Source organism: Coturnix japonica, chromosome 3, assembly GCF_001577835.2.
Source record: "Coturnix japonica isolate 7356 chromosome 3, Coturnix japonica 2.1, whole genome shotgun sequence".
Taxonomy (NCBI): Eukaryota; Metazoa; Chordata; class Aves; order Galliformes; family Phasianidae; genus Coturnix; species Coturnix japonica.
Genome location: NC_029518.1, coordinates 33541350 through 33566207, shown reverse-complemented (window position 1 = coordinate 33566207; position 24858 = coordinate 33541350). Strand labels below are relative to the sequence as shown.

Genomic DNA, 24858 nt, shown 5'->3' with positions numbered 1-24858 from the left:
TGTTGTGAATTTAGCTGGAAGATATTTCCACCTTTCTTAATATTTTCTAAGGGAAAGTTTACACATGCACCTCAAACTTAAGAATTTAAGTTGCTGATTGCTGAAAATCATGTTTTTCTTCTTCCTGCACAATGCTCGCCTGTATCTTGCTAAGTCTGAAACATTTTCATAATCCTTGGAACAACAAGGATTTGTGTCATTAACGCCATATAGCATATAGCAACAATAACTCACTGAGGTGCTGCTCTGGAATAGGCCTTTTTCGGAGTCATATTTATTTAATTTGCATTTGTTTCTTCAGTCAGATAATTACTTCTCAGATGCAAAGATGTGGAACTCATAGAATTTTAATGCCTCATGCTTGTAAAGGTGCTTAGACCATTTTGTCTGACTGTATACAAAGTCAAATAGCTTTATATGTTAATTTTATCAGTCAGCGCTTCATTTAACCCAATAGCTTATATCTGTATAAATTCTAATATCTAAAAAGGCATCTAGTCTCAAGTTGAACCCCTTAAGGAGATAAAGTATTTACTCTTTTCACTAACAGTTCTTGTAGTGCTTAGTTATTCTTATCATAAAAAAATAAATATTTTTCTGTGATGTGTTTGAAAACTAGCTCTTGTCTGTTGTGATGTTTTTATCTGCTATTTTCTACAGTGATCTGTGAGTTTTCAGATCTAGAACTGATAGAAAATAGTTCTTTTGTGAGACAGTTCTTACCATGTGACTTTTACATTGTTCAGCAGTGTTTTGTGCAAATTTCTCAATGTATGAGATATCTTCCAGGCTTTCCAGTCCTCATTCATGGAACAGATTACTTTTAAAGCAAATAAACAAAAGGGTAGATGGACGGGATATCCTCATGGAATGCATAGATGAAAGTAGCATGAGCATGTGAAAACATTTTTCTTCCTTAACTGTGTTTCTGACTGAATGATAGAAATCGTGGAAACTATGATCAGCTGCCTATATGAGCAGGAACTGATTATCCCAGAAATTCAGAGTCAGGTTTAATAGATTTATGCTAAAATTAAGTACATGTGACGTTTAACAAGATACTTATAAATTATGAAGTTTTGGAGAAGACTTACCAGATAGGCATAACTCTGGGAACTAACCCTCTCAGAAGGCCATTTCCTGGGGGACCTAGCAGATGAGGATGTGCTGTTTCTACGTCTACTGATGTCTCATGCAGACATTGCATCTTTGATATATTCTGGAAAAATGCAGTTTCAGGTTCTGATTATGAATCTCTGTTGTATCATCTTAAACAGGCTTGCAAGGTTATCGTGATCTGGCCTGTAATAGCAAAAAAATACCTTGCTTTACTTAAATAATTTCAAGTAAAATTATATTCTTTATTTTGAATAATGATATATTCTTTAGCTAAGTGTGCTAGGTTTCCTGTTAAACAGTAGTATTTGTTTTGCAGTTTGTGCTTATGCTACTTGTGGGTAATGAAATTTAGGTTTTTTAAAATAATTATATTAACTATAATTTGTTTTTAATCTTTTATAATTAAATTAGCTTCATGCTTTTGTAGATGCCTTTGTATGCTTCCCTTCACCATATTGCAAGCTCAAAATTCAGGTTTTAAAATCATAAGGTAGAGATTAGATATCTGTGTGAATTACCACATATGCTCTCTATTGTTTTCTTTCTCTTATATGTACAATGACTGTAGAATTCTCAGAAGTTTTTCTATATGTATTTCCTTTATATCTATAGGCTGTGTAGCTCGAACAGTAAATTCTCCAAACCAACATCTGTTAAGAACTGAAGATGTTATTAGTTGCTGTTTGGATCTGAGTGCCCCCAGCATCTCTTTTCGGATAAATGGACAGCCAGTTCAAGGAATGTTTGAGAATTTCTGTACTGAAGGGTTTTTCTTCCCTGTTGTAAGCTTATCTGCAGGAATAAAGTTAGTATCAAGTCTTTTTTCTTGGGATTCTTGTTTTTGTTAGAGTTTAATATACTAAATTATTTCCCTGGCTGTCTTTCACCCTCATTTCCCTTCTGACATCTGCTTCTTTGGCAAAGCTCCAGTTCTTAGTTAGTGAAACTACAAAGGAATCCTGAAGAGATGGTGCATCTGTTGTTTTTCGTCACTTGAAATGGTGTATTCAAGTAGATTGCAGATAGGACTCAGGAAGCTTTATCATTTTTATCTTCACTGCAATGCCCATTGATAGATATTAACTTTATGAATAGTGTTGAAGATATATGGGAAGACTAAAAAAAAAAAACAAAAACACTTGTTAGGAGCAAGTATGCTATCTGCACTGACATTAAGGAATGTTGGTATGCTTTCTTTTCAACAGAATGGACTAACAGAAATTCAGTCAATCCATACCTGAGGTGCTGAATTTCTACTTTCATGTTTCAAATAGTTTGAGACAATAGTATTAAAAAAGATAGCATGAAGTTCCAGCAGGAAGACTTACTTCAGTAGAGCTGCCAAAAGTAGAGGCTGAAAGTTGGTTTCTGCTGGAAAGAGATGCAAAATGCACTTCTTTAGACTTTGCCTATACAGTTTTAGGAGATAAGGTGTGGTAAAACTATAGAAGTGCATGCTATGAAGTGCAAAACTGTGCATCTGCATACTTTTTCTCCTTCATTAAAGAAAAAAGATAAATAAAAAATTGACAGATACTATTCACGTGCTTTGTCTGCTTTTGGAAAATGTTTAGATGTGTACTGATAACAGTCTTAGAGAACATATAGGAAATATAAAACAGGACATGATTCTGTTGCAAGGCTGCAGTTTTTGGGTTGTTTTTTTTTGCTTTGATTTCTTTTGGTTGGAAATGTACATAATTTAATTCACTGAATTTTTCAATTACAAAAAAAGAAAATAATGTTTTCATAATTAAAAAAAAAAAAAGCAGCCAAATTTCACCATTTTCTAATAAGTAAAGAATGCTTCCTCCTAAGTTTCTACTAAAATGACAGGTGCATGTTTTAGGGAAGAAAATAAGAGTGTTGTGTTGTGCCCTAAACATTTCCTTTTCTGTGAGAGAAAAGGAAGAGTCATATTCTGCTACATTTTCAGGTTCATTTCTCAAATCATACAGAACTGAGAATTCCCAATGGAGCTGAGTGGTTGCTGATTGTAGGTCGTAATCTCAGCCTCCCTTAGAATGCTTTTATTGAAGTGAAAATCAACCCAAATGAAGAAAAATGTTTAGTTTTCCTCACTTTTTTTGCACTTGCTACTCCAACACTACTGGAGTATAAACACGAACAATACAAATAAGCTGAATTTTTTTTATTTATTTTTTCCCAGTAGCATTCAATAGTTGTGATGGTTACAAACTGATCAGGTTTGACACCAGAAGTGTCCCAATGATCTAAATTAACTCTAATTTTACAGGGTACGTTTCTTGCTTGGAGGTCGCCATGGAGAATTCAAGTTCCTTCCTCCACCTGGATATGCCCCTTGCTTTGAAGCTGTTCTACCAAAAGAGAAATTAAAAGTGGAGCATAGCCGAGAGTACAAGCAGGATCGAAGCTATACAAGAGACCTGCTGGGTCCCACTCTCAATCTGTCACAAGCAGCTTTTACCCCAGTTCCTGTAGATACTAGCCAGGTATTGAAACTAAAAGATGACACTTTACACTTAATTTCTTAAACACAGATACTATAGATCTATGTTGTTTCTCATAGGACTGAATTGAAATGTCTCAGTTGTTTTTTATCTTCTCAGAATTTTTTTTGGTGCATTACAGTGCTGGAAATTGAAAAGTGGAAAAAAGTCATAGGTTCTGTGAAGTCCTTGTAGTACTCAAATATATTTTCACTTCACAGACACTCTAATAAAGACTGTTTTATCTTCGATGCTAGAGTATGTAAAAAAGAGTATTTGAATTTCATGCTTTGTTTTTTCACTAGATATTTTTATTACAGTTTAATTAAAATTACTGTAGGCTTTGATTTAAGACCTTTAAACGTTATATTTGACCTGTGTTCTTGGTAATAAGATTTTTGGACAAGGTATTATCATGTTTTAACATATTTAGGAACCTGTCCTTGAAAAATCTGCTACTTCATTGCCAATATGTGCTAATATCCAACTACAAAGCTGGAGACGATGTCCCAGTATTACCGGTCACATGTCACCACAATCTCTCTTCTTTTGTGGTGCACTTCTCAAACTTTCATATTTGTCTGGAGTGTTTTGAAGAAAATTACTGTTATTTGAATTTTTACTTTTTTAATCTGAGAAGTACTTCTAGTTGGAGTTGTTTCTAGCCAGCTGTCATGAATGTACTCTGTGACATTTGAAGGTACTGGAAATAAAACTGCTTTCCTTTGCTGATCATACTCTGGGACTTGTAAATTAGTGTATCTCTTGATCTAAGAATTCTGGCTCACTTTAGGAATGATTGTTTATTTTTATTATTGATTATTTTATTATTGTTGTTTGCCCTTAATATCAGTAACAATAAATGATTATTTCGGATTAGTTGAGGGATGTGACCTATGCAAAGTTAGACAACTGTGGAAGTCTATTGTCCTGTTGAGCAACTTCTTTACGACAACATCTTTCTCTTTTCTCTCTTTAGATTGTTTTGCCTCCCCACTTGGAAAGAATTAGAGAAAAGTTAGCAGAGAACATCCATGAACTTTGGGTTATGAATAAGATTGAACTGGGATGGCAGTATGGACCAGTATGTACCTTCTCTGTTATTTTCTGTTAATTACATTGTATTGCACTCTATCAGTTTGAGTGTGGGAATGGGACTGTTTTACTTATTTTTATTATCTTTCCAAGGTTAAATTTTTAGACCCTTTCCCCACTGGAAAACACTTGTATATTGTAGAACAAAAATTCTGAGATTAAAGTTGTTTGCTGCTCACATTTTCTACCAGTCTAATGGCACAGAAAGCATACAGTGGATTTTATACCTTATATTTGCTCTCAGGCAAGACATTTAGTTGTTTTGTAGTGAAAGTCAATAAAAACCATAATTCTTGGTTCTCTTTGCCTGAACTTGAAAAAGAATCTGACTGTGATTTTGAATGCTATTTTCACTTAATTATATAAATAGTATTAAGTTATGCAATGATAAATGTAATTATGTGAAGAATCAAGTGGGGTGCTAAAACTTTTACGTTGTTCTGCCTGCTTTCCCTGGCTTTACCATTCTGCAGTTGAGTGTATTCAGTTGGGAATGTAACAAAATATATGCTGATTATCTCCTGGGGACTGACTCCTCAATCATTTTGGTTTTCACAGGTGTTTTTACCAGTTTAAGCCAATGTAGCTAATTTTTGTTACCTGAGTTGATGCATTGCAGTTACTAAGCATGAGAAAAGGTATTTTAGGCAAGGTTTATACAAAGGAAGGTAATTCTACTAATATTGGAAGTAAAAAATAAATAAATGAGGTCCAGTATTGAAATTAGCTACACAGAACTGAAGTGGTTCTCCTAATTGGAGACTATTCTGAGACTTTTTATTGATGTAGATTACTGTAGGTCTTTTTGCAAGTAACATTTTCAGTGTATACTAAAAGATGTTTCTTGTTTTGTTTGCTAAATGTTTTGATCAAGTAGCTTGAAAGTTTAATTGCTTGTATTGTCTGTCCAAAGAACATTAATTTCATCAAGTGCAGAAAAATATCCCATTGAGATTGTAAATATTTTTCAAACAAAACATAAACAGCTGCCTGCTGTTCAATTTGATAATTATCTTGTACTTAGATGAAAATGGAAAAATGCGTTAGTAGTGTTAGAAAGGAGTGCAACTTGTTTTTTATAAGATTAAAAAAACTTGAATGAATAGTAATGTCTACTTTAGATATTGTTATTAAAAGCATAAAACTGAAAAATAGAATATGATAGAAAATAGATTTCAATTATGAGTGAACCATCTTCATGTTCACTCTATGAACACTCATTGATAATTAACATGGAGAACTTGAAATCACAGAGAATTTATCAACAAGGTAAGGTTTGAAAATTTTGATTTCCTGCTCTAACTTGTAGTGTTTATGTGCCAGTATTATAATTGTTTTATTTTATATATAATCACAGATATTGCATTCAGATTTATTTTCAAGATGCTCTGGAAAATAGTGCTTTTTAGTTGAGAATTTGCTCTATTAAATAGTGTTACTGTGCTCTTTGTAGCTGTGGTAGATTCAGTGGAAATAAATAGGAGGCATTAATTTTGGAGCAATCGAAACATCTTGTTAAGTAGATTGTGTGCTGAAATGCTGCCTGTGGTAGTCCATGTCCTTTTTTTTCTGTGCAGAGTGTCTGCCATTCAAACCACAGTATTATTTGCCATTGGAAAAAGGGAAACATATCGAAAAATTAGAACTCAAATAGTAAAAGAAGATTTATTTTTATTATAAATACATTCAGAATGTATATTTTCAGCCTGGAGAAGAGGAGCCTTCAGCCTGGAGAAGAGGAGGTTGAGGGGAGACCTTATAGCTCTCTATAACTTCTTGAAGGGAGGTTGTATTGTGCTGGGGGTTGGCCTCTTCTCTCATGTAATCAGTGATAGAACTAGAGGGAATAGTTTTAAGCTGTGCCAGGGGAGATCCAGGCTGAACATTAGGAAGTATTACTTCTCGGAAAGGGTAGTCAGGCATTGGAATGCACTGCCCAGGGAGGTGGTGGAGTCACCGACCATGGGAGTGTTCAAGAAACGTTTGGTTGTGGTGTTGAGGAATATGATTTAGCCAGGAAGTATTGGTAATGGTTGGACTACATGATCTTCTACATCTCTTCCTACCTTGGTAATTCTGTGATTCTGAGAGATATCACACAATGACATTATTGTAATACGTTAAAAGTTATTTTCATGTCAGAATGTATATTTCCAGTTTTTGTCAATTACTGTGAAAACCTGCTCTGTGGCAGTAGCTTGTTACTATAGCTCAAAGCTATGGAACTGCTGCTGACCCAGTTGTCTGTGAGTTACAGAACACCCTGATAATATGGTGTTATAGTTGCTGTTTGATAAGTGTTTGATTTTCTTGGCTAGTTGTACAACAGAGGTGCCCATGGCTACATACTTCTATAATAGTTCCTACTCTGCAGGAGGCAAATCAGATTACTATTTCTAATTACTACAGAAGAAAGAGAAAAATCTAGTTGAGGACTGCAGCACATTCTTGAAGACTAGCTTTGGTGTGTTACTTTCATGCTGCTCAAATGAACAAATGCTGAGCCTTCTACTTCTTAAGTACCATCTCTGTCTCGAGCTGGAGTATGTCATATTTTTAAAATCTGTAAAAATGGAAGACTCTTATTTATATGTGTTGCTTTTCTGAGTCTCAAACAAGGATGCTATGAGTACAGTTAACTGCTCTAATAGTATATGTACAGTAAGATAGCAGTAGGTATTGCCAGAAGCAAGAAACTCCATGATTAGGCTTACCTCTCCTCAGGATCTATCAAGCTGCAGATTGTTTTTGAGAGCTACTAAGGAGTCACAAAAGTGTTTCTGTAGGGTTGTGATGTTGTCACCTGTGTTGAGCTGTTCTTCACAACATATCGTGCTGTGGGTAGAACTGTTGAAGTGTTCCCCATCCTACACCTGGCAAAGTGAAACAGGTTAACTTTTGATATCTTCTTGGCTGACTTTCTCCCTTGAAAGCTGCAGAGGCGATATCATTTTCTGTAGCGCAGTTGTCATTTGTCAAATGAATAATAACACTGCATGTTCTGTCTGTCAGGGGGAAGACATGCTTGGATTTATCTCCACAGATCTGTCCCTTGGGCCCTTTAAAGAAAAAAAGTTACAAAATCTTCCTTGCAAACTAGTGACTGCCTTATATTTAGTTCATTATCTGTAAAGCGTGTTGTATTATAGTTTCAAATCTGTAAATTTGGGAATTAGTTGAACTGAAGCTCTAAAAACAAGTGGCAATGGAAAAAATTTACAAAAATTTTTGTACAATTTTTTTTTTCATGAATCATAACTTTATTACTAACATTTTCATTTAAATCTTTTAGTTAATATTTGCAACTAGTGTATTTTTAATCAAACCTTCTTGTAAGACAGAGTTTATTGGATTTTATTAACTGAACTCTAGTGTTGAACGTGCAAATTTGAGAGCAGTAGAATGCTTGGCTATTTCAGCCTCTGAGGTTACCTTTCCCAGTTACAAACAGAACAGTGTTGGGCTAGAACTGTGTATGGGAAGTGGTGGTTAAAATTTTTTTAAAATCAGATTTTGAGTTGATAAAAATATGGGTTTTTCTAAATTATGGTGACTGATGTTAATGAAGTAAAAGTAATGCTCCAGTCATTTGCTTAATTTTTCTTGTATACCACTGGACATAACTTTGAGAAAATAAACATTAACTGAAGTAAAGGATAGGATAGATTAATCCTTAATTCTGTAATCATTACATTCACGGGCTAATCAGCAGTTATATGAATTGAATATATAATTTTTCATACAGTTTGCTTACGATATTTTATGACTGTATATCAAAACACAACAGTTTGCACTGTCCTTTGAACTTTACTTATTCGTTATGAACTTCCATGATAATGATATGTGCAAATCAGTGTGTATTCCACTTGAGATCTGCAAATCTGAGGTTTATTTGCAAATGCTGCCTTACCTTAACAGATTGATTGTACTTTGAGAGTACAAGAGTTCAGCAAGTTTTAAATGAAATATTTATTTATTTTTACTGCCTTTGCAGGTTAGAGATGACAACAAAAGACAACACCCATGCTTAGTGGAGTTCTCAAAATTGCCGGAGCAGGAAAGAAATTATAATTTACAAATGTCACTTGAAACACTGAAGTAAGTTGCTCAAACTTCTAATGATTACAGTAAGCTTTCAGCAAACCTATGGAGTTGCAGTTTCCAAAATTATGATTTGATATGTGATGTTTCCTACTGAGCGTTGGTAGTAATAGGATAGTGAGAGAGCCAGGTACGTTAATGAATTATGTTTCAGACATTGAAGTAGGTATTCTTGCTATTACTTGATAGTCTTTATAAGTGACATAGGTATAACTTTATACTGATCTGCACTTCTTCCATTGGAAGATTTTAATGAACTGTTAAAATTACTGTGTTAATGGTGTTTCTGAAATGGCAACTCTGACAGTTTTTCTCTATGCTGGAGGAAAGGGAACTAAATTCAAGCTTGGAAATAAAAGCATTTACATCTTGTCTGGTTTATGTCAATTAAGCCTAATTAATTTTCTGTGTTGATGAAGTCTACTTTGATGATTGCACTGTGATTATGTGGCAAGGTTTTGGTAGTGGGGGGACTAAGGAGAGGTGGTCTGTGTGAGAAGGGCCCAAAAGCTGCCCCGTCTAGCTCCAAAACAGATCTGCCCCTGACCAGAGGTGAGCGTGTAAAAGAATGAGAAAATGTGTGAGAAAAAGCCCTTCAGACACCAAGGTCATTGCAACAGGAAGTGCTCCAGACACTGAGCAGAAGTTCCCTGCAGCCCAAGAAAAGCCTATAGAGAAGGCTGTCCCCCTGCAGCCACTGGGCACCACATGGAGCAGATCTCCACATGCAGTCAACAGTGTCCTGGCTTGTATGAGAAATAGTGTGCACAGCAGGACTAAAGAAGAGATTGTTTTCCTGTATTCACCTGTGGTGAGGCTGCAGCTTGCGTACTGTGTGTAGTTTTGGGCTCCTCCCTGCAAGAAAGACATTGAAGTCCTGGAGCATGTCCAAATAAGGGCTATGAAGCTGTGAAGGATCAGGATCACAGGACTTATCAAGAGCGAGTAAGGGAACTGGAGTCGTTCAGCCTGGAGAAAAGCAGATTCAGATGAGACCATATCACTCACAATTATGACATGGTAAGGGTCAGTCTCTTCCCAAAAGCATCAAGCAGTTAGACAAGAGGAAACAGTTTCAAGTTGCATCAGGAGTGGATTAAGTTGGATAGTGGGAAAAAGTTTTGAAGGATGGACTTCTGTGGTGTGAACCCCATATTGGAACAGTTCTTGAAGAGCTGTTGTCTGTGGAAAGCCCACATAGGATCAGTTTTGGAATACCAGCATCTGGTGGGAGGGAGATCATGCTGGATTGATTGTGAGGGTATGACAGATGACAAAATGTTATGAACAGACTGCAACCTCCATTCTCCTTTCCCCTGTACTGCTCAAAAGGAGGAGGGAGAAGATGGGTGTAGGAAGAAATTGTTTTCTGTTTGCTTTTAGTCTGTTAGTAATAGGTACTAAATCTCTCTGTGCTGTGTTTTTCTCATGATAGTAATTGGTGAGTAATCTCCCTGTCTTTATTTCAACCCTTGAGCAATTTTTGTCTTTTGAGGAGGCAGAGGGAGAATGGTGTGTTGGAGTTCAGCTTCTCATCAGTGTAAGAACACCATGACAATCAATTTATTTTAGGACATGGCTTACAATGAGCTATTTCTGTCTCTGTGTGTACTGCCATAGAACAGAAATATGCATTACAGCTGAGCAGTTAGAGATATGAATTTCATGAAGCTCTGCAGCTGGAATTCTAGAAAATTTCAGTGGGATGTTAATAGATGTATTGAGATCTTGCATCTTCTTGTACTGTATTTCCTTCTTCCTGTATATAATGTTAGCAAAGGATGCATATAATAATACCTTTCTGGGAAGATTTGTAGTATATTATTCAGAAATTCACCATGTATAGTGTTTAGAATCATTACTAATGTAAGGGCTATGCATTTTCGTAGTAGAAAACTAGCTAAAATACTGCTCCTACAGTTTTTTAATGGGTTCCTTTCCTGGTGAGTTTCTCTGTGCTATTTACTGATCCACCATTCCCATAGTAAGTTATTCCCTCTTCTTCCCCCAAAATATATTCATGAGCCTGAATGTTATGTATTTTCTGGAAGAATACTTTTGCATTATTTAGAGAGAAAGCATTCAGAGACAAATTGATCTCCAATGGAGGCAGAAAGGAGTAGGCAAACTTCAAATTTATCTTCAGCTAGGTACTAGAATTTCAAGAAAAGCTTTTGAGTCCTTTGTGAACATGACAGTGGGCTAGAAATGCAGAATATTTTATCCTACTCTGAACTTACAAAATATATTATAATCTTTATTTGCAGATTGATCTTTTGTTGTATTGATCCATATAAAATGACTCAGGCATCACTAACATCATTCTGAGTATTGAAGGTATACTCATAATGTTTATCTAAATATTAAACAAATTTTAGTGTTTCTTACTTGATTACTGGTTCAAGATTAAAGTTCTTCTAGTTTAACCCTGACAAAACGCAAAATCCACTTCACTGCATAAACATATGAAATAAGATTATTTTCTATTTTACTAATGAATTACTTAATATAGAGCCTTCTCATTAAATGAAGAGTATCCAAAAGATGAAGCATTCTGTCCTTCTGTGGATTTCAAAATTCATATACTTACTGATTTTACTCTTTATTTTGTTCTTGTATTACTCTACTTTTTTTCTGAAGTTTACAGTTTTAATTTTGCAGTATCGTATTGAATTCATTATGTACATATTTGCTGCTTAGGGACTTAAAAATGAACATCATACTTTTTTCATTTCTCCAAGATTGCAAAGGCAAAAAAATAGTGCACTAATCCATTCAAGATAATACCTAGTATGATAATGTGAATTGCATGCTAGTTTGACAGATTCTTTGCTTGATATCTCAAATAAAGCAGTCAACTTCAACAAAAGAAAAGTGAAAGAAAATATTCATTTTAAAACTTCTTTCAATCAGCCATGTGCTATATTTACTATAATTTGCATCAAACTGTGCTTTGCATACTTGAAGATGTTTCAAGGCATCGAGAATAACTCCTTACTATAATTGTTTATTCTGCTAGTTTGTTGCCAGTTTTGCTGCGAGCTCTACTGGATCAAAGAGGCAGAAAACAAGGAAGCTCTGAATCATATTACGTGACAAAGCATTTCAATACATTGAGATCTCTGTATATTTTTCAGTATGATTGAATACTTTTATGAACTATAAAAGTGATATACTATAGGAATTATCAAGATGCAAGGAAGAGTTACTTTTGAAAATATGTTTTCAACATAATGTTTGAAAGCATTACACTTTTTCTGTGCAATTTTATTTTTATTCTGTATCTTCATCTTTTATTGTTTTTATTCTTACTTTTTTGTGACTTTTTCCTTTCTACCTATTTTCTCAGTTGTGTGTGTGATAATTACATGTATCAATATTATGCCAAGCATTGCATTTGAGCACTTTTCACTCTGAAGTGCTTCAGGGGTCTTTTGTTTCCACTTATATTAATGAGTCTGAAATGTCAATTGAAGTGAATTAAAAATCTCTCAGCCCGCAACTGCCTTTTAATCCTGCTGAGCTTTCTGATTTGTATTTGAAGTGTTCAACTGGATATAGGGTTCAGCTTCCTCCTATCTTATGCTACAAGTAGGTTAGGGTTGGTGGGGCTTAACTCCTCTGCACTGTCATTAGGTATATTCTCTTGCTTATGCTAGTGATAGCTACCTAGGAATTGAATACTGTTTATGTTAAATGAAATTTATCTTTGTTGCAGTTTCTCAGATTGTGTTTTGCTAGAGTTGTCCTCCGCATGGTGACTTCTTGGTATCTAATTTAACTACCTGAATTTAAATAAGGTTTCACACAACAATAGCATTTACTCCATGTAGCTAGCACTAAGAATGCACTTTACGACTCTCCTGGAAACATTTATTTTCCCGTAAGGAGATATATTGCTAGATCAGTATTTATGTCCATTTTTCCCCCACAGTCATGTAAAGAGCAATAAATATAGTTAGGACAAGTGCAGTAAATATTATTTTAAATGTAGACAACAAATCAAAACCTTGTATTCTATCTTTCTTACATGTTGGAAGGAATTGGGACTGGAGCTCAAGCTTCACACTTGTGATTTGTCTTCTATATCTAGTTTCAGTCAAATATATGAGTATACACTTCAGATTTTGGGAAACTTCTGAACTGACTTCGAAGTTATCTCTTGAATTTTGTCATTTTGCTCTCAGTATTTCAGTAGTTCATGTAGGTTAAAGATATTAAACTTTGATAATCCAGTGTTGAAAGTAAGTGTAGGAACAAATAGTTGATGATTTACAGATCAAGGCGTATATTAATATAAATCCTTGTAATAGAGGAAATTAAAGATTTGTACTACTGGATAATGTGACTGTATAGAAAGAAGGAGGTTTGAATTTATCAGAAGTCACTGTCAAACCTGTTACGAGGCAGGCAGGGACCATTTGCTTTTTGAAATTAGTTGCATTTTACAGGGATCCTGTTGGAAACCCTGTGGTATGTAGCACTCTGAATCTGTCCTAAATGCTTTTCTTTGAATTGGGTCAATATTGAATATCCATATTAAGTATTACGATGGCCATTTTGGAATAATGCTTGAAGTGTATTCTGCTGTCAGCTCTTTTATTTTAGTAGTTTGACCTACTGAAAACCAGATCCAATTAAAATCCTTGAATAACATCATCTCATTCTGAAGACACATTCCAAGAATAACAAGCAACATTTCCTGTCTTTTCTCCTTTCGTCAGCTTAGGAGTAAATAATGTAACATAAAAAAAAAAAGTTTGATATGCAGCAATATGAATGGGTATATAAACCATAGGAATAGGTATATAAAGCAGAAATATATAAAAATTCCATGTTTTTTTGAAATTCCTGTAGGTGACTTTTATTTGTTGTATGATGTCATTCACATACAAAGCAATTCTGGATTGGTGGTAATTTCTCTGTGATTCCTGTGTTCTAGAACTCTGCTGGCATTAGGCTGCCATGTTGGAATTGCTGATGAACGTGCTGAAGAAAAAGTGAAAAAAATGAAACTTCCAAAGAAGTAAGTTGAAATCTAGCTGCATTTTTTGTTTTGTTTTGTTAGGCAATATGAGTAAAGCAAATTATGTTCTAGTATTTGATTTTGCATAGCTACTTTTGTACATATTTGGGTATATATGTATGCATTTGGAGGTGTTCAGAAATTTATACATATCTACACTTCTACCTTTCCCTTTAGATATTTACAATCTGGTGTGTAGACAAAATTGAGGTTTTCTGTGATTTTATTGAGATGTCTGGCATTATATTTATTATTACAAAGCTATTTTTAGAGTCTAGTGCAGCAACTTTTATTGGATATTTACAGAAAGCTTCTGAATATATTTTGCCATGCTTTAAATTTTTAAAGCAACCCATTTGAAAGTCTTCGAATGGCCATTTAGTGATTTGAGTTGGACAGAACAATTACAGCTACCTGATTTGATAAAGATGTGATAAAAATTGACATTATTTGTAGGACTAGGCCTGGGCCGATAATAGTGGCCTCAGCTTCCTCAGCTCTGAAAACACCTCTCATTGCCCAGTTAGTATTTTCTGGATTCTTCCTTAGGTCTAGTGTGACCCCCAGTTTGATAATAAAGAATTTGGGAATAGTAACATGGTTGAATGTAGTGGAATTGTCTTCGATTATGAGCATATGAAAGCCCTAAGTCTTAACATATATGTTTGAGCTCATGGTTTGTAAGTTTGTCTAGACTGTTAAACATTTCAGTGGTATAAAGAAGAATTGTGAAGTGTGTAAAATTAGAATGGAAAAGGTTTTGTAAGAGAAGTTCAAAATAGAAATCCAGGTTTCCTTATTATGAAAAGCAATAGAAGTTTCTGATGCCACCAATGTCTTAATTTTGGAAGTCTGAGGTCCTACACTACATAGAAATTAAGAATTTTGATACTTTATTTTCAATGTATAGAAGGAAAGAAAACAAAAAACAACAAACAAGTCAGCATACCCAAAAGCATTAAATAGGTTTTGAATAAATATGTAGCATGGGTTTCAACGTGTGAATACAAATGTGTAGTTTATAAGGCTGGATTGCTTTTGGTGTGTGTGAGATACCAACCTCAGACTAGAAGGGTTGCACATCTGCAGCTAAGGTAGATATAACAGTAGGTAGTGCATCAAAAGAAATTATTTTTAAAGGGAGATTTCTCTTCCTGTATGTGTTAGTTCTGAGTCTGTAAATAATACAGATATATTTCCCAACACTTGCTCAACTTTCCTATGATTATTTATGGACAATTTTCATAACTGCCTCATGCAGAAATATTTTACTATTATGAAATTCAAAATCAATAGATGTCACTTAAATGCAATTAGCTCAGCTGCTCTAATTCCTAACTGGCTTTTGCAACAGTAGTGTGTATATTCTTGTATTCCTTAACTCTACCTTCACTTGTGAAAACTTTTTTTGAAAATGCTTCTCTGAAATTTTCAGTCTTTATTTAATAAATTCTGAATACTTGTTATTTCTGTAGGGCATAAAAAAGTATAAATGAAATAGGAAAGAAAAAAAAAGGGTCAGTTTATTTATTTATTTATTTATTTATTTTCCTGCCCATGTAAATCAGCTCACTTAGAATGATGGAAATCTTTAAAGAATGCACATAGTATTTTTATTATTCTCCCAAGTATCCATTGATACTTATCATTGATAAGTATACACTTATTCATTATAATGAATATCCATTTACATCTTGAAATAATGTGTATGCGTCTTCTGTGGCAAAATCCTTTGAGGCACCTGGTTCTTCTACTCTGCTATTACATTGAATTATCTGTACCTATCTTAACTATTCAAACACAGGAGAACAGTTACGTAGGGAAGTGTGACAAGAAGAATGTAATAATTGCCAATCTGATGAAAATGTTAATTCTGTATGATGCACTGTTTCCATTACTAACTGACATTATTACTAATCTCACTGAAGTGATTCAGAAGCTCCTGGAGGATGGATTAATTATTGATTAATTTTTTATATACATTTTCCAATTGGTGCTTATATGAATGTTTTTTAGATTTGGCTTCTCAAATTGATACAGCAGTCCTGAAGCATAAAAATAAAACAACAAAAAACAAAACAAAAAATAACCAACAAACTCAGTAGTTTTGAAGATGATTTAGCATTGTTTTTAAGATAACCTCGCTTGAATGTCTGCTTGTTTTCAGTTATTGCTTTCAATCACAGAAGATCGCTAACTAGGACTTATGAGGTATTAAAATATTGTGGAATATAAAACTGGATAAGTAACGTTGCTTTATGTAGATTTCTTTGTCTCTCCAAATAAATAAAATAGAAGAGAATACAGTGTTGTTTTGAACACTTTTAGACAGTTCTTTAAGGACCCAACATTTTAATGAGAGAACATTGTATTTCTGCCGCAGATCCCCGTTGTTATACGACTGAAGTAATGCTTTCTCTGTTTGCTTGAGGATAAATACTCAGGGATATTCAGGGCACATACACCTGCTCCACCATGGTTATTCCACAAGATAGAGGAGAAATCCCTTCTCCATCACTTGGAGCAGTTATTTTCCTATTTCTTTGATTAATATTTGTAGGGCTGGTTGTTTTTTTGTTTGTTTTTTTGTTTGTTTTTTCTTCCTCTTTTTCACCCGTTCCTCTCTGCCATGCAGAGTTTCACCCTCTTATTATTACTTTTTACTCTGTGTCCCACATCCAGTGTGTGGATACTGACACAATACTACCACTTTCTATCTTCCCTATGCTTTGCTATTCCTCACTTTCCTTACCTGTGTTTCTTCATTATTTGGTGCAGGGCTCACTAACCCACTCCCAACTTTCTGGACTCAAAGGGTTATGTTCTTATGATTTTCAAAGTCTCATATTGCCTGCCACGTCTAGATAGTCCATCAGTTATCAGCACTGACCAGGTTTGCTTCTAGTTCTTGCCAGAATTTCTGTCTCTGTGTCTCTTGCTCTCCTTTTATTTATTATGCTGGTTTGACAAGGTCCTTAGATAATCTGACTGAGGATGAAATCTCATACCTACCTTCACCAGGTAGTGAGTCCAGCCAAATTTGTTATCTTTGACATCCTTGCCAGGTTCCTGTATGACTTTCTTTATGATTTCTTCCTTTTCCTGTTAGCACTTTTTGCACTAAAAAGGCTCTGCACCAGATACTCATGGAAGAGCAGACAGTATATTTCCACATGCCCTTATATGCATTACCTGATTGCAAAGAATCAAAGATTTGCAACCAGATCCATCTCCCTCTCTCTCTCTCTCTCTCTCTCTCTCTCTCTCTCTTTAATTTGAATGAGGGCAGAAATCAATTGCTGATCAGACTAAGAAATTTCTGTTCTTGTTGCTGGCATTACTACTGTTACTCTTATTTTAACGTGTCTAAGCATACTCATTAAAAAGAATGAAAAACTTTTGAATCCTGAGCAAGTATCCCTTATTGAGAAAACTCTTTGTAAAGATAGTTGGGCTTAGAGGTATTTTGTGTGGGTAAATCCTGCAGCTGAAGTGTCTTAGCTTTTGGCTTTAAATTTGTCAAGTCCTAATAAGCTGCATGCATTAGCATATGTGTTGTATTCTTTAGTGAAGAAAACCTGGTCATAAGCTTAGTGATGACTAATTCTGTGGGAAGAACTTCATAAATGCAAACAACGCTTCATTCTTATTACTGCTAAAAGTAGCTAGGAAACTCTTCAAGTCACGCTTCAGTTTTAAATATTTGCTTCTAAGATTTAAAGGTTATCTAAGGATTGAGATATTATAAAAGAAAACTTAGAATAAAGAGAGTTCATGTAATCTTGAGTAAATCCATTTGACCTATTCTGTCTTACATCTTCTTATGTAATGGAGAATATTTTCTTCCATCAATAGGAGGTTTTTAGACTGCAATATTTATGAAGAGTTCAGAGGGAATAAAAAACGTTCATATAAAAAGCATATGGATATGTAACATCTGAATCTACTCATTTAATGTGAGAAAGTACTTAAACACTTCAAAAATGTTTTTAGTGCAGATCATTTTGTGTAGCTTTCCTCGTTTCTGCATCTACTTCATCTCACCAAGATATAGTTACCTTAAAGAAAATATAACAATAAATGCCAGTACATTATTATTATTTACATTAAAAGACAGATTATTTGTATTGATATATTGCATGCACATAGCTTCTTTACTTTGCAGTTTCTCTTGCAAAATAACTTCAAGTTCTGTTTTTTGGCAGCTACCAGTTGTTGAGTGGATATAAGCCTGCTCCCATGGATCTGAGTTTCATCAAACTGACCCCCTCTCAAGAAGCTATGGTGGATAAATTAGCAGAGAATGCTCACAATGTGTGGGCAAGGGACCGAATCAGGCAAGGCTGGACCTATGGTATCCAGCAGGTGAGTACCATCTTCAGTCACTTGAAAAACCACTTATCTATTGAGATATTTTACTGTTAATGGGTACGTAAAAGCAAGAGGAAACAGCTAATGAATGTTTGTCAGTCAAGATAGAAAATATATTCACTTCAAACAATCCTTCTGCTAAATCTTCTAGCAATGGGAATTTTATGAGCAGAACTAAAAAAAACCAAAAAACAAACAAACAAAAAAAAAACTGGTCATGTATTCTTGTATTCTGTCTATATCTCTTGGTGAGAAAATTTCATGCAGGAATTTCTGAAGATGACAGTATTGACTTTCAGTAGGGGGATCATTAAATGTTGGTAATTCTGGAGTTTTCATGTTATTGCTTATTCTTGAAAAGAGTGTAAATGTCTTGTAGTCACTTTGCTAACATCTTTCTGGCAAAGGCTACGTTTAACTGAGAACAGGCAAATCAGTCTCCAAGTCCCAGTCCTTTACTTCTCTTGTATCAGTGTGTAGGAGAGCTATATGGTAGTTATTAGAATGTGTTGTAAGGGAATGGAATAAAAATTTTGCATGATGGATTGTTAACAACAAAACACATAATCTTTGTTTTCCTTAAAAAATATATTTAATATGTATTTGAGTCTAATTTTTTTTTTTTTTTGGTGAGACAGCTACTATATCAGTTTTCCCTTAGAAGTCATCTTTTCTATTCTTGTGATTATTTTTGAGTTTTATGTGGGGGAAGGCAGCATTGCTTCTGTTAACAAGTATGTGGTGGCATATCACAGTGAAGTACACACTCTGGGGGGAAAAAAAAAAAAAGAAAAAGAAAAATGAAAAAAACGTTTTCTGTATTTGCACTGTCCATATTTCCATATTTTCACCAAAAATGAAAAACGCTTTTTGGGGTTAAACTCTGTTTCCATCCCACGTACGATGTTTTTGTCAAAAATCCTTTTTATACGTTTCTGTTCAGCACATTTGATACTTTCAGAGACAGAAAACATTTTGACATTTTGAGACAGTCTATTTGCAAAAACTTTGCATAAAAGAAATCTGATTTTTATGTATTTTAAATTACTTGCTTCAACTGATCCCGTAGTGATTAAAGTACCTTTAAGGGGCAAAATATGTGCCACATAGCATTTCAGCACTGTCCATTGTAATATCTTTCTATGAAGCTATTATTTTGTTACTTTGTAAACTATTTAATAAATCCATGTTCTGTTTCTGTTAGGGCAGATAGTGAGCCAGTGTTGTTTTTGCAGACTAAAACGTGCATAATACTCTCTACTATATAGATATTGAAGAGCTTTTGGTCTCGGTACAACACTTCTGCTTAAAATAGGATTAAATTTGTACCTATTTCTGCATCTTTAAAAAAAAGGAAGGTGGCCCTTTGAAGTGCTGTTATCTTTCCTGATAGAATGATAGATAATCATGAAAAGTGTTGAAAGTGACAGTTTTCTCCTCTGTTGTCAGCTAGTCAGAGAACATTAATTCGTATTGATCCCACTCTTTTAATCCTGTGTTTATGGAGGCACTGCACAATTTGCGTGTAGGACGAGAATCAGTTTTTCTCTGAATGCTCAAAATAAGTATGTCTAATACATTAAAAATGCACTTAATTTACACCATGTATCCTGTTTGTTGTTTTTTTTTTTTTTTTATTTTTTTTTTTAATAACCAGGTCCTGCTCTAAAAGAAACTAAAAGAAATCCTTCTGCTCTAATTCTTTACCGGGCTTAGCTGTACTTACTGATCAGTCTTACCCTACCATAACAAAGATAGTTACAGGCATTCAGTGAAGAACTTGGTTAATTTTAAAAATTAAAAAGTTAACAGCCCATGAAGATTATCACATTTAGGGTTGGAAATCTGATTAATTGGGTTACAAATTTTCAATTTTGCATACTTCTGCTTTAAATAACTGAATTAGTGTTGTATTTTTGTTTGTTTGTTTGTTTGTTTGTTTTGGATCTGATACATTCAAGCTGAAGACTTGTGTGTTTAATGCAAAACTATTGATGAGCATTTACTGTAGTGGTGCAGTGAGCAGTGTCAATTACTTTCAACATGTTTGTGAACCTTAGGAAGCAGATAAGCAAGATTAGCGGTGTGATTCATTCCCCTATGCTTGGAAGATAAATTAGGGTAGTCTCATGTATAGGCAGATTGGTGATGTCCTTGAAAACTATCAATACCCTGTCCTATGGAAATAGATACTGTTGCTGATTTGCTCTTAATTCTTTTTCTCTTTTCAAATAATCAATTTTATTGTCTTCTACAGAAAAAAACAGAGAACTGAATTCCAAAAGTGCATACAGTATCCAGATATCAAGTGTCATTCATATCATTCATTAGAAGTGAACAGTGAAGAACAAAATAGCAAACTACCTCTTTCTGGGTGCAGTGCAAATATGCTTCTCTTTCAGTTGACATACTTAACAAATGGCAAACTGCTAGCTGCTGTCCACACTGCTCTGTGCTTTTTCTTGTCTCCAGCAAGGATTTATTTAAGGGCTACATGTTGTCATCCCATAAAATTACTGTGACATGTTACAATACTGTAATAAAGTAGCATGATGGTATGCTGTATAATACTATAAACTAATCATACAGGGCTGTGAAGCGGTTTTCTAATAGAAAGCAACTTTCAGAACTTTGAAAGTAGATGGAGAAATGCATGGAATCCATTATATGGATTAGATGATCTAGTAGTTCTGTTTCATCATGAATCCCTTGTGATTTGCTGATTATAAAATATGAAAAATAGAGGGATTTCATAAAGTAATTCATATTTGACTCACTTTTTCCTGTTCTATAATCCTAGGGAAAAATGCCTTCCAAGTTCCATATATTTTCTTCCTCTAAATCCACCAGTACTTCTGAGGAATTTTTTATTTGCTAGTGGTAGCTGCCGTTTGTGCTTCACTACAAACAGCATTTATGTTCTGCTGCTGCAGAGCCAGCCAGCCAGCAGAGGGAGCACAAGTTAACTAATAAATCCTGTTCCCAGCACTGTCTTGACAGCTATTACAACACTGATCACAAGGAAGTATTTTTCAGTAGGACAGTGTAGTTGTATGGATTTTGACATTACATCTTATTGTAATTCCCAGACAATTTATTTCATTGATAAGACATTTTCCATAATAAGCTGATTGAAAAATAGCTCTGAAGAATGAAAGGATGCATTTGTGACTAAATCTTCACAGTTGTATGGAAAACATTCAGAACTAGAGTAAGTTTATCCATGAGCTTACAGTATGGCTTCACTTTTCTAAGACTGCTGATTGATTTTTTCATACTTGTACAGGATGTGAAAAATCGACGAAATCCTCGCCTTGTACCTTATGCCCTTTTGGATGATAGAACAAAGAAGTCAAATAAAGACAGTCTTCGGGAAGCAGTCCGCACCCTTCTAGGCTATGGCTACAATCTAGAAGCTCCTGACCAAGACCATGGTGAGTAATTTTGTTGTTCTGCTCTCTTTCTTTCATAAAGTGAGACTATTCCACTTTGCTACTTGATTTCTTGACCCAGTGGAACAATCTAAGTAGTTACAGTACCTCCAAAGCTAATAAGCCCCTTTTCTCTGACTTATGTTATTCATATTACCCTTTGAATATACATTCTTTATTGTTTACTTTTTCATTCTGTAGCATCAAATTGAGAGTTTTAAAATGCAAAAATATGTCATTTGATGTCAGTGGTACAATTTCTTTCTAATTCACACAATTGTTTTTGTTGTTGTTGTTGTTGCTTTGTTGTGTTTTTTTGACTTATAAGAGCAGTCAAAATTAAAAGCTTAAGTAAAATAAGCTTCCTTCCAAAATATGTACGTTGTCTAATCCTCAGAAGTTGCTATTAAATGACATTTTTTAAGTACAAACTCTAGCTATTGCCATGAATGCATAAAAAGGTGGAATTGCTGAACACGACCTGTTGCCTTGCAGATTATATTACCTTGGTGGCAAATTGCCATGTCCATTAAATCTGGTGTGTTTAGTCTGGAGAGCTTAAAGTTGGAATATAGTCTAAATTTTTCCCACACTTCTGCTGAGTGAAGGAAATGCTTCAGGAGGGAGAGCACAGCATTGCCCTGAGATGAGCTGGCTGTTGCAGGAGGTGGTTGACTCTTACGAAGATAAAGGAGCTCTCTCTAGATAGAGGGTGACAAGGAAAGCATTCTCCTTTCACACAGTCTTCTCCATATTCCATGAGCAATATCAGTCTCCTTTCCGTATTTATAGCTATGTGAACCAAATGTTCCTGTCTTCCCTCAGGAAAGATTGGGCTATAGAAAATCTTTTTTTTTTTTTTAATTTTTTTTTTTTTTTTAAATTTTTCTATTTCTTAACTATGAAGAGGATCCTTGAGCTACCTCAGTACATACAGTTACTAATAAAATGAAAAAGATTAAGTTTGCAGTCCTTGCATCTGAAAGGTGTCATAAATCCTGTTGCAATATTCCAAGAGGAAAGGGCCTGCAGAACAGTGTATTCAAAGAAAGACTGGAATTGCATTCAGTTATGTTTTATATTTATTTGGGAAATTTGAGTTTGATAGATTATGAACATCTGTAGTACATCATGTCAAAAGAATCCCCATTTGTTAGCTAAAATCCATACTGTAATTAAATGATATGTAGAGCCATCTAGTGGTGTTCTCTATCTCCATTAATTAACTTTATTTTTAGCATTGAATTACAGCACTAAATGGCATAATTTTTATGCTTTATTGTAAATACTACTTACTGGCTACACACAGCAGCAGTATGTTTGGGATTGCTTAGAGTATAGCAAGCCTTAGGTTACTTAGAATCTAAAGAGATGATGAATTTTCACTTCCCATGTTTTATGTTGGTTAATCTCCTCAATAGAGGAAATATTGAGGGTCTTCAAAATTATTTTAAAACTTTCAGATTGAGTAGACCATTGAAGAGAAAATTTTACTGTAAAGGGATGATTGGTCAGAGAGCTCTGAGTTGCTTATAGGAAGAACACTGAATCTGGGACCACTGAGGTCAAGATTTTGAGTAAGATCTTAGGGATATGATTTTATAGGACATTCAAGATAACATTGGAACTTGTGGCTGAAAAAAAAATAAGAGTGAGGTTCTTAACATGGTTTAACCTTCTTAACCTTCCTTGCTCCAGACCTTCCCTCTTGTCTCAGAAGCTTAGGATTCCCAAATAGTCTTGCTAGTGAATACGGAGACAAAAAAGACATTGAGTTACACCAGCCTTTTCAGTCTCGTTTGTCACCTGATCCCCATGCCCAATTCAGTAAGTGGATTGAAGGTTCCTTAGGCTTCCTTATACTGATGTGTTTTTAGAATCTTTTTTTGACCTTCTATTCCTTACTAAGTGCCATGCCAGGTCAATATTGGCACTCTTACTTTACCCTGCAAAGCTAGACAGATACTCTGTATTATTTCTGGATTCCCTGGCCCTGAAGAAATGAAAGAACAGCAGAGGCTAGTAGCTGGAGGATTGGATGAGCCTTGGTAACATCTCTGTAACATACAAATGTGAGCACCTGACAAGGACCAAACCATTTTAGACTCACTATTAATATCTTTGTCACACCTGTTTTAACTTGCCTCTGGAATCCTATGTGAAAATCTGTGGACTGTATTTTGAAAAAGAGCAGGCACTCTTTTAAACCTCATGAATATATGTATTACATTCTTTCATGCCTGAAAGGTATTTGGATTACTGTTTCATTGCTTTACTGATGTGATAATAGGCCGTTTGTTCCTCAGGATTTTCTTTTGGTACTGCTTAATTCTTTTCAGCATGCTCTGAAGTCACATCTGTACATTTACTTGTTGCATTAACTGCTTGCATTTTGTCAGTAGTTGGATGCAGTAATTTCTGCTTTTATTATTCTGTTTTTCCTTTAACTTTTTATTTTTTAAACCTCACAGCAACAAGACTGGATGTCAGCAATGGGATAATGGAAAAATTCCGGATCTTTCGCACAGAGAAAACTTATGCAGTGAAATCTGGAAAGTGGTACTTTGAGTTTGAGGCAGTTACAGCAGGAGACATGAGAGTTGGCTGGACAAGGCCTGGTTGTCTGCCAGATCAGGAACTTGGCTCAGATGAAGAAGCTTTTGTTTTTGATGGCTTTAAGGTTTGTTGATGTTTATCGATAATGAGTAACTGAAAAAGTCAAATTTACATCTTATTCTATGTGCAATACCCTCATTTTAATTGCTTCCTTTCATCTATGGTCTGTGACATTATTTCTCTGTCTCTTTGAGGGTCTGTGTGGAATGTGTAGAAATACAGAAATGCTTAATCTATAAATTAATATCATATAAGGAATTATCAGAATTATCAGAATTAATCAGTTCTAGAGTTCTTTTCAGTTTGCAAAAAGAATTTCACTAGCAAAATGCATATAAAGCACTGAAACAATGTTAATCAAATTCAAAATACTGGATGAGCTGTAGTTAGCTATGAATCATTTATTTAAATTTCAAGTCAACTCTTCCCTGTGTGAGAAATACCTGTTAGGGAATAATGATGATTAAGATTATTAACTGTAAGCATCTGAGGCAAACTTTGGTACGAGACATGTAATAGGACTATGAAGGGATTCAGTATAGGAATGAAACTGCCTAGTTTTTCATGGAAATCCTTGCTATTTAGGATAAATAAATTAGCAGTTTTTGCTCAAATCTTATTGTACACA

At 34.6% G+C, this 24858-nt stretch overlaps 1 protein-coding gene across 1 annotated transcript in view; it reads left to right on the top strand.

The window, feature by feature from the left end:
* RYR2 (ryanodine receptor 2) overlaps nt 1-24858 on the top strand; it is a 303963-nt gene that overhangs the window by 161013 nt on the left and 118092 nt on the right. The window contains exons 21-28 of the mRNA XM_032443314.1: nt 1732-1924; nt 3377-3593; nt 4570-4674; nt 8680-8783; nt 13729-13812; nt 18018-18177; nt 21470-21617; nt 24086-24294. Of these exons, the coding sequence (XP_032299205.1) occupies nt 1732-1924; nt 3377-3593; nt 4570-4674; nt 8680-8783; nt 13729-13812; nt 18018-18177; nt 21470-21617; nt 24086-24294 (1220 nt within the window). The remainder of the gene's footprint in view (nt 1-1731; nt 1925-3376; nt 3594-4569; nt 4675-8679; nt 8784-13728; nt 13813-18017; nt 18178-21469; nt 21618-24085; nt 24295-24858) is intronic.